General features: G+C 41.9%; 1 protein-coding gene across 1 annotated transcript in view; it reads left to right on the top strand.

The window, feature by feature from the left end:
• Positions 1-14,808, top strand: part of EPHX1 (epoxide hydrolase 1) — a 32,355-nt gene extending 17,547 nt beyond the window's left edge. The window contains exons 4-9 of the mRNA XM_067292932.1: positions 6,445-6,672; positions 7,753-7,882; positions 8,381-8,595; positions 10,960-11,068; positions 12,090-12,215; positions 13,738-14,808. Coding sequence (XP_067149033.1) covers positions 6,445-6,672; positions 7,753-7,882; positions 8,381-8,595; positions 10,960-11,068; positions 12,090-12,215; positions 13,738-13,972 — 1,043 coding nt within the window. The 3' untranslated portion in view covers positions 13,973-14,808. The remainder of the gene's footprint in view (positions 1-6,444; positions 6,673-7,752; positions 7,883-8,380; positions 8,596-10,959; positions 11,069-12,089; positions 12,216-13,737) is intronic.
• The last annotated feature ends 641 nt before the right edge of the window (positions 14,809-15,449 follow it).

Here is a 15,449-nt window from a genome sequence, read left to right on the forward strand (position 1 = left end):
CATTTACTGTGGTTTGTCCAAATTGATGTGCCTTGCAATGCATTATTGCCACTTCCTCAGGTTTTTGAATATTCTGTAGAAGTTGGAGAATTTCTTCCTTGTATTTAATAGGTGATCCTTGAGCTGTCAGCAATCCTCTCTCCTTCCAGATAGCCCCATGTGCATGGACTGTCCCAAATGCATGCTTTGAGTCAGTCCATATATTTACCTTTTTCCCTTCAGCTATCTTCAGGGCTTGTCTCAACGCTATCAATTCCGCCTTCTGGGCTGACGTGTTAATGGGTAGGGCCCCAGCCTCTATTACCCGTGTAGTTGTGACCACTGCGTATCCGGCCATCCGTTTCCCATCTCGTACAAAGCTGCTACCATCTGTAAACAACTCCAAATCAGGATTAGTTAACGGTTCATCTCTTAGATCCTGTCTGCTTGAATATACGTGTTCAATGGTTTGCAGGCAATCATGGTGCAAGGGTTCGGGGTCCCTTACTTCTGAGTTCAAAAACATCGCTGGGTTGATTGCTGCGGTGGTTTTGAGTTCCACATCAACCTGTTCCAACAAGATAACTTGGTATTTGAGCATACGGCTTGGAGACAGCCAATGTCCCCCCTTTTGTTCTAAGACAGAAATCACCATATGCGGAACATACACTATGATTCTTTGTCCTATTGTTAATTTTCTAGCTTCTTGGATTAAAAGAACAGTTGCAGCTACAGCACGCAAACACCCTGGCCATCCTTTACTCACGCTGTCCAATTGTTTGGAGAAATATCCCACAGCTCTTCTCCATGTTCCCAGTTTCTGAGTCAGCACGCCCAGGGCGAGATGTTGTCGTTCATGTATAAATAGCTCAAAGGGTTTAGACAAATCGGGCAGTCCCAATGCAGGTGCTGACATCAGAGCCTTTTTAAAATCTTTAAAAGCTACTTGGCATTCGGAGGTCCATAGTAGGTAGTTCTCATTTGACCCCTTCAAAATTTCATAAAGGGGTTTTACTAATAGCCCATAGTTGGGAATCCACAGTCTGCACCATCCGGCCATACCCAAGAATGCCCTCAGCTCTTGTGCAGTTTTGGGTTCTGGAGTTTGGCAGATCGCTTCTTTTCTGCTGGCTCCCAGTCTCCGTTGTCCTTGTGAAATCTCAAAACCTAAATAAATCACAGTCTCTTTCCCTACCTGAGCCTTACTTTTTGATACACGATATCCTCTTTGTCCTAGGAAATTCAACAGGCTTATGGTCATCTGTAGATGCTCTCTCCTAGTCTCCGCAGCCAACAAAATGTCATCTACATACTGCAGTATTGTTCCTTCCAGGTTTTCCCTTTTCCATGATTCCAGTTCCTTGGACAATTGGTTGCCAAATATTGTTGGACTATTTTTGAACCCCTGAGGTAACACCATCCAAGTAAGTTGTGTTTTGCGTCCAGTGGTGGGGCTTTCCCATTCAAAGGTGAATATTGCCTGACTGTCTTTGTCTAGAGGTATGCAGAAAAAGGCATCCTTGAGATCAAGTACAGTAAACCATTTATGGTTCTCCTTCAGGGATGTCAGCAAGGTATATGGGTTAGCCACTACTGGGTGAATATCTTGAACAATCTGATTCACGGCTCTTAAATCCTGAACCAACCTATATTCCTTGCCATTTTGTTTCTTTACTGGTAATATCAGGGTGTTATATTCTGATTCACAGTCTATCAATAGTCCATAATTCAAAAACTTAGTTATTAATTCTTCCAAACCTTTTCTGGCCTCCCATTTAATAGGATACTGTTTTTGTCTTACCGGTTTAGTTCCAGATTTTAGAACAACCTTCACTGGTTTTGCCAATTTAGACCAACCTGGAATTCCGCTAGCCCATACCAAGGGTATTACTGCGTCTTCTACTTCGGCAGGAATCTCTTCCTCCAGTTTTTGCATGCTCTGTAACATAAAAATTCTTGCTTCCACAGCTTTTGATTCAGGTATTAGTAGCTGCACCTCTCCATTCTTAAAGGTTATCTGTGCGTTCAACTTATTCAATAAATCCCTTCCCATCAAGGGTATCGGACATTCAGGCATATATAAAAATTGATGAGTCACCCATTGTTTTCCCAATTTAAATTTTAAGGGCTGCAAAAAGGGCCCATTCTCTCCTTTCCCTGTAGCACCAATAACGCTTACAGTTTCATGGCTAAAGTTTCCTTTGCAAGTATTAAGTACAGAGTAAGTGGCTCCTGTATCAACTAAAAATTCTACTTCAGCATTTCCCAGCCTCAGTGTAACCAGGGGTTCGGCTGGGGATGATTCCCCTGGTCCCCTTCAGGATTCATCGTTTAATGTCATTAGCTTAATGGCTTGCAGGGCTGGGTCTAAGTTCCCAGCCTGGGGACATTCCCTTTTCCAATGCCCCCTTTCTTTGCAGATTGCGCACTGATCTTTCGCAAGACGGGCTTGCACTAAAGGAGGTGATTTTCCCTTTCCCCTAACTCTTCTCATGCTTTGGTACCCGCCCCCCCCCCCCCCCCGGTGCCTTCCCTTTCTCTATAGGCTCCTCCAAGAGCCCTGGTTAAAGCAACAATCAATCATCTCCTTTCTCTTAGGTATTCCCTTCGAATCTGTCGCATCTCTTTTTCCTTTTCCCTATTATTAAAAGCTGTCCATGCCACTTCTAACATTTTCCCTAGATCTCTTGAATCTGCCCCTTCTAATTTCTGAAGTTTCTTTCTTATGTCTGGGGCTGACTGTCCCATAAAAATTGAAGTTAACTGCTGGGCTTCCTCTGGTTTTTCAGGATCCAGGTTGGTGTATTTCCTGGCAGTAGCCTTTAATCGTTCCATAAAAGCAGACGGGGATTCATTTGGCTCTTGTCTGACCTCATATAGCTTAGACCAATTAATCACTTTTGGCATGGCGTGTTTTATGCCAAACATTATCTATCTATCTCTGATATCTTGTTAAAAGTCCCCAGGGTCCCGGCTGGTTAGGATCCCACTCTGGGTCTGCAGCAGGAAAATTCTGGTCTGTTGTTCCCTGCAAACCCCCACCAGCAAGTGCTCCTTCCGCCTGTTTCCGAGCAGTGTTTAATACCATCTTCTTTTCAGTACTATTCAGCAGTGTGTTTAATATTACCTGTAAATCATTCCAATCTGGGTCCTGAGTCCTAATTATAGTTTCAAACACTCTAGCCGCTCTCTCTGGATCCTCTCCATAGCTCCCTGCTCTTTCCTTCCAGGACCTTAACTCTGTTATTGAAAAAGGTACTTTAACTGTTACTGTTCCGTTATTTCCAACTGCCTGCCGAGGGGGAGCCTGTAAAACCTCCCCCGCTTCCCCTTGTCGTCCTCTTGTTCTCCCTTCAATTGGACTAAATCCTTCTGCCCCTCCAGCCCCACCGATATCCTCAAAATCCCCCCCCAACCTCTGTCGGGGAACAACCATCAATTCCAAATCTTCTTCCTCCTCCCGTTCACACTTTAAACACCTTTTTCGAATACTGCAAGCGTAACAACACCTTTTCAAGTTTCGACCCTTTCCCTCTTTCTCTAGTGCTGGTATCATTGGATGCCGTGGAATCATTCCACAATCTTTCTGCCATTCAGGGTGGTCCCTTAATGCAAAAAACAAATCTACATTCATTGCTTCATCCCATTTCCCCTCCCTCCGGCAACACAACATTAATTGTAATATGGTATTGTAGTTCACAGTTCCATTCTTAGGCCATTTTTCCTGATTGTCTAAAGTATACACTGGCCACCAATGATTACAATATTCAATTAATTGCCTTTTTGTAAGTGTACCTCCTGAAGGACCTGCCACCTCCTTCCAATACCTTAAAATACATCCCAGAGGTGATTTCTTCAAGATCCCCCTGTCTTTCGATGCTTGGTTACCCATAACCACAAAATCCACGGAACAAAGTTCAATAACATTCCAAATGTCAAATTACCACAAATATCGAGCAATTCAGGACTCTAACCGGCCCTAGTGGGACCTTAACCCCCAATTGTGCAAAAAATGCCAACCTGGATGTCCCACTGACTTTCGTCTAGCAGAACTATAACCTTACCTTCCCCTTGAGGTACCTCTGTAGCCCAACGCTGCAGGCCTTTCGCCTGGCCTTACAGGCAGGCAACCCAACCTTTTAAAGAAGGGAATGCCTTTACTTTCCCAGGGGTCTTGTTCAGAGCTCTTCGGTCCGGGGATCGGAGGTTCTCCCCGAGAATCCCTTGGTGCCGGCTGGAGGTCCTGCGATCCCACGGATCTGTCGAGATTCAGAAGCAGAGTCCCATCTGGGGTGCCAAAACTGTCACCGAAATCGGGAGTAAAAAAACCTCCTTAACACCAATGTAGCATTAAGAAGCAGGCATTCTCTTTATTACAGCACCGGATGCATGGGGGATCGCTCCACCCAGCGTGCATGCCGTGTGTTGTATCAGCCAAAGTTTATATTGCTCTGTTACATACATATGCATTAAAATTCCTGGAATGATTATACATATTCATTCTATTCCCTGGAGCTAATTATCATATTTGCATAGTCATTACGCATGCAGTCTGAGTCTCCAAGGGGCTTCTGTGGGGGTCTCTGGTGGTCCCTAGTGGTTGCTGAAGAGGTGCCTCTTAGTGTCTTTCCATGAACTCTGAGCTCCTTTTCCATATATGGTCTCGGCTTGGCTCATCTCTTTGTTTGAGAAAGCTGTCTTGTTCCTTATCTTGGTTTCTGCTGGTTTATCTGCACTCCTTCAGGATGTACCAGTCACAGTTGTGAGAACTGTGTCCTTGGGTATATTCTTGTCTGAGGCCCCTGGTAACCGTTCCCCCCCATCTGAGACTTCTTGTCTGAGGCCTCTGGTAACAAAACCAAACTTTTGAAATACTTGAATCAGGGTTGTGCTTGGATCATTTGTGGGTATTGTTGTGGATTTGGAGCAAAGCAGACAGATATCTGATTTGATGGCAAAATTCAAGCTTGAATCTATACTATTTTTACTTGAACCCATACATGTACATTATTTGACATGGGGCAGCTGACTGTAATATATAAAATAGATTTGTGACAATAAATAAATGATTGTTATATAGCAGGTAGACATAAAGGTTTTATTTAAACATAAGCAACACAGGGCCGAACAAGATAAAATGCAGAGTCCTCCCTTAAAAAAAAAGGGGAAAAAAAAGTGTATTGTCTGAGACAGAAGAAGAGGAAAGGAGGCTGAGGACAATGCCATGTAGATAGCAACATGGAGAGAGGTTTTTGCATTAAGAATGATTACAGAGATGCGCAGGAGGCCATGATAAGACAAAGTTAAATGTGTGAAAGATTCTTAACTTCTGTCATCACTGAAAAATTTTCAGAGAATAGAGAAATTCACAGAATTGTAAATAAGGATGGGGAAATGTCAGTCAGTGAGAGAGGCTGGGATTGCTGGTGAGCTGGGGCTGATGCAAGTGAGAAGTGTTTATATACATCAAAAAGTGAGGCCTGCAGGCTCTACTGATAGAGTGAATTATTGTATCACGGAAAGCAAAGCCTTGGACAGGTCTGAGAATAAGCAGTTCGCTAGGAACCTGTAGTGTGACACTGTGGCATGTCTGTTTATAGATCATACAGATCACACAGGAAATACGACTGCAATTTTTACTTTTTACTTAAGAGTGATGAGAATGGTTCTAGATTATGGTTTCCCATTTTGGTTTACTCAAAAAGATACTGAACATTCTGGACAAAAGGTAGAAAAGAACCATAAAATCAAGCTGCTTAAATCTCTTTTAGCAAGGCTTTTTTTTCAAATTCTTGATTCAATGAGATTAGCTTATCAAAAGTTAAGATGTATGACTTGATTACAGGAGGCCTCCACAGAGAGGGAGTGCTTACTGAAGGCTTTTTGAATTCCTTTTGCTGCAAGATTAGGATCAATGGTGGAGACAGAAGCCAGACATGTTCAGATGTAAAATAAGGCATGCACAAAACAAGCAAAGTGATTAACTTCCCCAAAAGGAACGGCTCCTGGCTGTGATGGATTCTCCATCTCTCAATGCCTTCAAGTCGTAACTGTATGTCTTTCAGGAAGAAATCTTGTGGTTGGCTGAAGCTGATCTGGCTCTGTGTAGGAATATTTGGGTGAAATTTAAGGGCATGTGATATTCAGCCACTTGGACTAAATGATGTAATTGTCTCTTCTGCCTTTTAGGCTGTGTGAGTCACTGTGTTATCATTAGTAGACTGCTTCACTTCTAGGCCTTAATTTGCCAATTTATTTTAAAACAGAAGTATGCCTACCTCATTTGGCTGCTGTGATGCTTAATTGCCCATTATAAAGTACTTTAAGTTCCTTGGATAAATGGATCCACAGAAGTGCAGTGTGTTTGCATAGACACCAAAAGACTTCAGAATCTGTCTGTTCTGTGATTAGTTTCAGTGTCATGGTAAATTTGGACATGTTAATTAATTATTTTATTTTTTACAGGTATTGATATCCATTTTGTTCATGTAAAGCCTCCTCGCTTGCCTGAAGGCCGGTCTGCAAAGCCATTATTAATGGTTCATGGTTGGCCTGGCTCATTTTACGAGTTTTACAAAATTATCCCTCTTCTGACGGACCCCGCTAGCCACGGCCTCAGTGATGAACACATTTTTGAAGTCATTTGCCCATCTATCCCTGGCTATGGCTTCTCAGAAGCACCCCACAAAAAAGGTACGATGTGTGGGAAGAAGTTGAATTTTATACAGCCCTTGGTCTCACAGTGATAGAACAGCCCCTATTAGCAGAGCAATCCCTCCTGGTTCCTCTCGTTTTCCCAGTGTAGAAACGAAGAGCCTGTGTGTCCTGTGGAAAGAGGGAGGTAAGAGTGTGACTTCAGATGACACCATTAATTAGTTTCAGGAGCAACGTATAGATAATTTACAAAGGACTATAAAAAGTTAAGTGACAATTTGTGAACTGCAACTCATGACTCGGTGAATGGTATGCTGGTGAGCAGAGTAAACTTAAATTGTTACTGTTTCTTCTGGTTGTTTTGAATCTACATTCAACAGCTTTATACAAGGAGGTGAGAAGCAATAGTTGAAACAAATCAGTTCAGGTATCTACATGGCAGATTGCAGCCAGGTACCTGCTTGCTCTGTCTGTGCTCTGAAGTAGCCAAGCACAAGCTGCAGGAAATCTGAGCTCGGTAGTGTTTAAGGTGACACTGAGCTTAGTATCTAACTGTGTGTGTAGGTGAAGGATTTGTGGGGAGGGAGGAGAGGTTGGCTTTGCTTTTCTCTACTTCCACGGTTATGATTTGACAGTGTTATCCGTGTGTATTCTGGAAGTGGTCAGCATTTGGTGGAGGATTGTGTTACTAGTGGATGCTTCCAGCTATCATTAAGCTGAAACTGTGTGCTCATGGTTGACAAAACGGGAACACGTTCCCAGGGCGATGCTCAGAGCCACTGGTCACGCTCAGCTGGAGTACGACTGTGGTTAACAGGGAGACCAGCAACCCCTCAGTGGGGCAAGCGCATGGAGAACCGTTGGGGATAGGAGAACAGCGGTCTGTAATGAGCGCTGAACTTTCTCCTCCTGGTTTCTGCTCGTTCTCTAGACCTTACCTGGGTGTGACAAGGGCCTCAATAACCTGCCACTAGGAAGAGCGTGGCAAGCAGAATGGACAGAATGGACGTGTAGCTTCTTAGGAACTTGGCTATTGCCTTTACAGGGAGAATAAATGCTGCACATGCAGAAGCATAGCAGGAGTTAATGCAGGTTTTTTTTTGTTTTTTTTTTTAACAGACTTTAATTCTGTAAGCGCTGCTTCTGTCTTTTATGAATTGATGCTCAGACTGGGATTCAGTGAGTTCTACGCACAAGGTGGTGACTGGGGCTGGCTCATCTGCACCAATCTGGCCCAGATTGCTCCCAAGTGAGTACCCCTTTGGTACAGTGCTGGATGATTGGCATGCAAAGCTGTTTTATTCTTTAAATAGTAAAGCATTGCTCATGCACTTGAGAGTTCCTATCCAAGTCCTCATATGAGCACTGTGCAGTTTCTGTCTTCAGTGCTCGGTGTTAAGCAGCAATCCAGAACTGTATACTCTTCCTGGGTTTCTTCCAAAAAGACAACCAGTTGCGTAGTAGTTTTGTGATGGCCCCAGATCAGGTCTGGAGTGGGACAAGTATTTGTAGCAAAAGGAGGATTTGTGGCCTAGTGACGTGCTGATTACTGACAGTTGCCCCTTTGACTTGTTTTTCACATGAAAAGCCATACTACAAAGTACAGCTAAGGCGATGAGCAATGATCTAATTATAGGATCAGAATTTAAGTTTGTCCATTTTGTTAATAACATTTTAAATTTAACAACTTTTGAGTCAGATTTTATTTTTGTTAATTTGTGTGGGGTTTTTCTGTTTTTGTTTTTAGCCATATGAAAGGCCTTCACTTAAATTTAGCCTCAGTTACAAAAGTGGGATTCATCCATGTGCTCTCCATTCTGCTGGGACGCTATCTTCCAGGGCTCTTCGGATTCCAGGATGAAGATGTTAAGCGGATGTTTCCCTTCTTGGAAAAAGGACTCTACAGGATCTTGAAGGAGTCTGGCTATGCTCACATACAGGCTACAAAGCCTGATACTGTTGGTAAAAAACAAAAAACAAAAAAACCCAACAACAACAAAACAGAAAAAACAAGAAACCTTCAAAGCTCAGAATACTTAGTCTGTTAATTTTAATTGTACTTTTCTGTTCTAGAAACAAAATACATTGCTTAAAATGTACAGAAAATCTTTTTTTTTTCCAATTGAAATAGGAAGGTTTGAGATTTTTAAAGGTATGCTCCTCTTCTATATGCAAATCAGAAAAGAATGCATATTTGTGTGTAGTGTTTAACTCATTTCTTGCATGCAGAAATGGTAAATCTGCACATCAAAACTGAGTATGTGGTCATGTGCCTGACAATCTCTAAATGCTGGTGACCTAATTTTCAGTTTTCATAAAGAAAATAGTTTATTTAATACTTTTCCACTTCACCAGGGACTGCAATTCCATTTCAAACACAGCTACACTGAGAACAAAGTATAATTTCTTCACAGAGAATGGACCACATTTAAATGATGGAACCTAAAAGAGGCTTTTAGCTGTTTCAGCATACAAGCTACATTGTTTATAGGGATAAGTAATACCTGAAGAGTAAATCAAATTTAGTTCTCTCTCATTGTTGGACAACTGATTGAAGAATACTGGATATAGCTTAGTTTAGTGCAGCAGCAATTCACTCACTGTGGATTAATTAAGAATACAGCTAAAGAAACTTTTTTCTTAGCACAGAAATGGGTATATTCTTAAAATGTGTATGCAAAATGATAACTAAATGGATTTTAAGTAATTTGGCTTGCTTTGAGTTGTGGTCTTTGAAAATTTCTAGTCTCTTAATTCCTTGTATGCTTCAAGAAAAGATGGGGAAGCTGTAGGTGACAGATGGCTAGACCCAGTTCTGCTCCTTTTGCTGTGGCTTTCTGGCTGATTCTTGTCCCTACCAGTCATCTGTGGTTTGTCAGAGTGGACTACGCAGACTGTGAACCAGCAGTAAGCTCATGTTTTGGGAGCTGAAGCAGGAGCAGTCCTGCAATTTTGAGGATGAAGAAGAGAGGAGCATGGCAGAAGTGAGGTTTCTGCAGGGAGAAAGACACTCTGCAGAAGGGAGCATACCGTAGGTGGGAGAATCAGGGCCAGGGAGGCTGCCAGCGCCTTCCTGAGGCTTCTGCTGGAAAGAGCCACCTTGCAAGAAAAGGGATATGACAGGGGAGCCACAGGCAATCAGTTAAAGAAGTCTCCTAAGTGTGGAAGTTGTCTCTGGCTTTTGGCTGATAGTATGCTCTTGATTGCTTCAGAGTTGGCTTTTGATCAAATTGGCTTCTGTGGATCTGATTTTATACTTATTCTCTGGGAAACTTGCATGGAGTGTGGGATCATTTTCGGTTGATTGAAAAGCCTTAGAATTTGCCTGTGTTAGAAGTGCCGTTAGGATCAGTGTCAGTTTTCCTATACGTAAACTGATGCACTCTTCCTCATTTCCTTCACAGTTATGAGAACTGGTTATTGCTTGTCTAGTTCTGCAGATCTGGAAGGTGTGCTAAATATAACTTTTTGTAACATTTGGTATTTCAGTTATAAATGTTAATTATTTGATAACTGGAACTCAATTACCATGTTTAACCTGTAATTATTAATGAAATTGAGCTAGCTATACTGTTAGGCACCATAGAGGGAGGGTTGGGATTGCATGGATGGGACTTCAAATACACACTGTTCTTCAGGAAGAGCTTTTTCTAAGCCAGAACTGAGCAGCTGGGACAGTTTATGGCCCCTGTATTTGACAGCACTAGGCTGTATTAGCAAAGTTCCAAGAGCAGGTGTGGTTCTTCTGTCCAAACAAAACAAACTATAAAAAGTATATTAAGCTTTGTTCCACAGTAAGGCAGTTGGCTATTTCTAATGCGCAAGATGGACCTTTTAATAAAGCCTTGCTCTTCCTTAATGACTTTCTAATAATCCCTAAAAAGGTTTTTCCATTAGATAATGAAGCAAATTTTCATGGTCTCTTCTTACATACGTAGGCGTGTGGAGTTTGGCCCTGTAATGCTGTTAATACATGACAACTTCCACATTAATGGAAGCAAATCTTACTTGGCACACCAAGCTTAATCTTATTAGTTTACCAAAAAAAAAAAAAAGCCAGCAGAAATCCAATACCCTTACATCACTTTAAAAAACATACAGTGTGAGCTAATATGGAGCCTCTTGATTCGCAGATACTATCAGTTTATGATTCAACAATAAACGGCTCTGACTTGTTCTAATACTTTTTTTTTTCTTTTAACACAACTGCTGGCACAGCTTTATAAAAAGTTACGTACCCTGTATTAAAATGGGCAGCTTCTAAAACAGTCTGAGGTCAATAGCAGGATATTCCAATTTTAGTTAAATTGTCCTCCTCTTTTTCAGGCTGTGGTTTGAATGACTCTCCTGTAGGACTGGCTGCGTACATCTTGGAGAAGTTTTCTACATGGACTGATCTGGAATTCCGTAATTTAGAGGACGGAGGACTAGAGAGGTAAGAAAACTTCCTCTTCTGCCATTTCGATGACATGATTAAGCCCCAAGTTGTAGTTAAATAAGCGTCTGTTTTGGCTATTCCTATCTTACAAGGAGCCTGTAGCGACCACAAATGATACACTGCTGTACTGCAAAATGCAGAGAAGCAAATAGGCTTTGAAGGCTGACCTCCATTCCCACCTTGATCTCCTAGAAGAGATATGTCCTGTAACTTCTGGGGATTAAAAAAACTGACTTAGGTGGAAGAATCTCATTTGGACAGAACAATGAAGATTTGGTTTACATTAAGAAGCTGGGAAATAAAACTCATGATTCATTTTAATACTGATGCTTAATTCTCTATGTACTTGCTTTAAATTAATCACTATTACTTCATCTACCTAATGTTTGCTAATGAAGTCACTCTTAGTTTGAGGCAGAAATCTGAGACTTTGATGTCCCCTTTGAAAACTGCTGAGGTACCTGACAGAAGTTGAACAGTCATGTTAGGAAAATGTCCAATGAATATTGTTTTGAATAGCATGTTTCCACTGCATACAGCTAATAATTTGGTGTGAAACATGCATTATTTATGGAATATGTTGGTGAAGTTCCTGTGATGTCTCTATGGAAAGCTTATGGTAGCATTTGGGATTATGAATAATAAATGCCACAAGCTGTTCCATGCGCTCTTCTGCTCCTACCCACCCAGTCTAGGGACAGTATAGACAGCTATGCTGGAGCATAAGGCACTTGTTGGGGTCTGCCTTCCATGTGGAAGTTCAAATGTCACTTTCTAGTTTGTGTCTGCAAGTCTAATGTGCTTATTTGGCCACTGACACACTTACAAGAAAGGGGAAAGAAGTAGAAGTAATAATACATTTCATCTCTCAACTGTTTTCCTTATCAGTGAGTTATCTATTCAAATAATTTTGCTGTAACAATTTCTTCGTACAACCAAACCAAAGTCAAGACCTTGCCAAAGTAATATAAAATGGTGTTTAGTCTTAACTGAGCCATCTCTGGGCTGACCTTTTCAGGAAGTTTACCCTGGATGATCTTCTCACCAATATCATGATCTACTGGGTGTCAGGCTGCATAGTCTCCTCAATGCGCTTCTACAAAGAAAATTTGCAGAAGGGAATAGGCACACAGAAACATGAAAAGTAAGTAGTTTCTTCTTTAAATATTTTGCCTTACTTAATCTTATGGTGGCTGACAGGTCTTTCTGCAAGTTTCTGAATGCTGAGCAAAAGCAATGCTGCGTCACGATGTTCCTTCGCAGGACAGGGCTCTTAGGCGATGTGCAGTGTTGTGCTTGGAAAACATGTTGGAACTTGGTAAGAATTGCAGAATGTCAGTAAGGAGCACTGACTAGAACAAGACTGCTTAAGGACTTCCCACTCATGGTTTATCCAAGTAAGGAAGAGCATGTGCAAGTAGTCCAGTATTTTATTTCAGGTATTAAGTTAGGCTGTGACTGATCCATGTATTCCAAGTTTAGTTTATGTAGGTCTGTTACTTTTCTGGAGACAGATTGCCTTTTTCCGTGAAGGATTTAAGTCCTGCTTTTTGGAACTTCAGTATACTAACTCTGCATCATCGGAAAGTCAAACTGATGTTCCTGCTGTGCAGGAACACTTACAGCAGCAGCTTGGTTGCGTATACTTGTGTCAGCTGGAGTATCAGTGAAGGCTTAAACCTGCTCTGAGGTATTTGCAGCCACAGCTCACTGCTGGGTATTTATTTAGCTGTGAAATGGTGCTCCCAAGAAGCTGACTCACTCAGTTCTTAAAGCTGTTGTGGCCACACTGTAGGCAGTATCCCACTCCAATTCTGCCTACATGAGATGAGATATATGAACTTCTGCACACCTAGAGAGTCTCAAAGATCAATGTGAAGTTGGGTACCTGGTTTTCAGACTTTCATGTAGATGTGCCCAACAACTTGTGTGTCTTTTAAAGTCTGCCACTTCTGACAATGCAGCTTACGCGTATGGGATATTTAGACCTTTTGTTACTCTGTTTATAACGAGCACAGATAGGTCTGCTTTATAAGATACTTTCTCCTCAAATCCAGTTGCTTCTCTCCACCTGCCAGTGTTCAGTGGAGTGCATTCATGCCAGTTGCAAGCAAGAGCTTTTGTCCATGGGTACTACTTTACAGGGTACTTTACCCTGTAAAGTGTCACATTTCAAAATGTTTTTTTGGGCCAGTCTGGATTTACTTTTTATTGCTTTTTTTTTTTCCCTCTCTTCCTCCCCTCCAATTGTTCTGACAGGCTTAACATGTTTTAGTTGTAATCTTCACTGTAAGTCTCTCTTACCAGCCCTTGTCAAATTATATGCTTTTCCCTCAATACATGACTCTTGAGCCCTGGATGCAGCATGAGGAAATTTGATACCCACCCCCTCCTACAGCTCTCTTCTCAACTTTCATACTTCTAACTCTCATGTCTTGAATCCCTTGCAAAGCTGTCTTAAACCTGTGCAAAAATTATGACTATTTATTTGATTTATTTTTTAAGGAACTGCAGTGTTGTCTAGTGTACAAATTTTGGATCCGGAAGTCAGCTTTTAATTGCCTAAACAGTGTGCCCCTGTGTTGAAGAACATCATTTCCAAGGGACTCTCCATTGCTTGCTGAATTAAGTGTTTGAAAGATAAAAACTATTTTCTTTTCTCTCAGGCTCACAGTACAAGTACCTACTGGCATTGCCTCCTTCCCTAATGAAATCATGCACACACCCCCGGCTTGGGCCCAGAAGAAATACACCAACATAGTCTCCTTCCATTACATGCCTCGAGGTGGCCACTTTGCAGCTTTGGAGGAACCAGAACTTCTTGCTGAAGATATTCTGCAATTTGTTGGAAAAGTAGAGAAAAGCAACTTTGGAGAAAGAAAGGAGAGGAACTCCCCTTAGGAACAGCAGGGGAATAGCATGTGCTAAGGCAAGTTTACTATAATCTATGTAATTAGATCTTATTCTTGACCAGATGTGAGAAAGGACAGCAAGAAGAATGCAATATAGCTAGATAAGATACTGCCTTTGGGCTGTACTGTTAGTTTTTTTCTAGTTCAGCTAGGCTAACAATGGAGCATGAAGGGCATTTGGTTATTTTTCTCCCTCAAGCACAGACTTCTAAAATCTGTTCTATAGTACTACTGGCTCATGCTTTGAAGTTGAAAAACAGTCCTTAAGACTAAATCATGCTCAGTTTAGTTGTTACGAAAGGCTTGTCTTCACTGCAGCAGTAAGCTTGAGCTGGCGGATGGACGAGATTCCACTGAAACAACGGGGAACAACCTAGCAAGACAGCTTGAATGAGTGCATTGGTTAACAACCGGCATTAATCTACAGAGCCTATTAAACTAGCCAGCTGGCTGCCTTGCTCTTCCAGCTGGTGCTGTTACACAGCTTCCTGGCTGCGAGGAAGCTCAGCTCAGCTCCCCTGCGCTGGGCTGCTGGCACTGCAACTTGTGAGGAGCAGCGGGAGCAGCAGACGACCAGCTGAGACACGCAGGCTCCTGTAGCCCAGGCCAGAAGGAGGGGTTGGAGTAGGAGTGATTATAGCCCAAGCTACCTCTGCACTGAACTTGTGCTCGTAACAGCTAAAATCAAAGCTCTGGAAAGGCTCAAGGCACTATGGCTTTGCACTGCTTCTGCAGGGTATTGTAAACACTTCTTATAAAAGACAGAAAACTGAATTAACCTGAAATTAAAAGAAACTTGCATTAAAACTTTGAATAACACCTGTACATGTGTGTTTCTTTTAAACTTTTGAACAACTGAGATTTTACTTAGTGACAGCAGTTAGTTGTCAATTTAAAAATTACTCGATTCTCTTTTGCATGTTACAAAGGTCAGATTGAAGGCAAACTGCTCAAAGAAAATTGAATTTGAAGGGCTGTGTGTTTTTGCCAGCAACAGTCCCTAGTGTGTGTAGCTGAGCTTCAAACACTCTTAAACTATATCCAGATGACTGATTTCAGTATGGTTTTGTTCTCCAGTCACTTCTAATATACTTCCTTACCCCTGCAAGCACAGGGAAACATAATCCATCAATAACACTTGCATGGATTAGTATTATTTTACAATATTAATTGAAATGGAAGCTGTTAAATAGCAATCACTCTAGCACAGAGCCCTGCTCCATCCCACGGGGCTTTAGACTCAAGAATACAAATCAGTTTGTTTTGCAGAAGGGAAGCTGACACTGCTCCTGGGCACATTTGAATCATGGTGCTCCACTCAAAGCCACCAGATACACCATGACAGAAAATCATTAGGGCAGAGTGACTACAGACCACCACTGACCAATTTTTGAAGTAGAGATGAGAGCTCTCTACCTTGCCATGCCTCTTCTGTGTTCCTGTGCCAGCATGCTAGCAAAGTACAG

Source organism: Apteryx mantelli, chromosome 3, assembly GCF_036417845.1.
Source record: "Apteryx mantelli isolate bAptMan1 chromosome 3, bAptMan1.hap1, whole genome shotgun sequence".
Classification (NCBI taxonomy): domain Eukaryota; kingdom Metazoa; phylum Chordata; class Aves; order Apterygiformes; family Apterygidae; genus Apteryx; species Apteryx mantelli.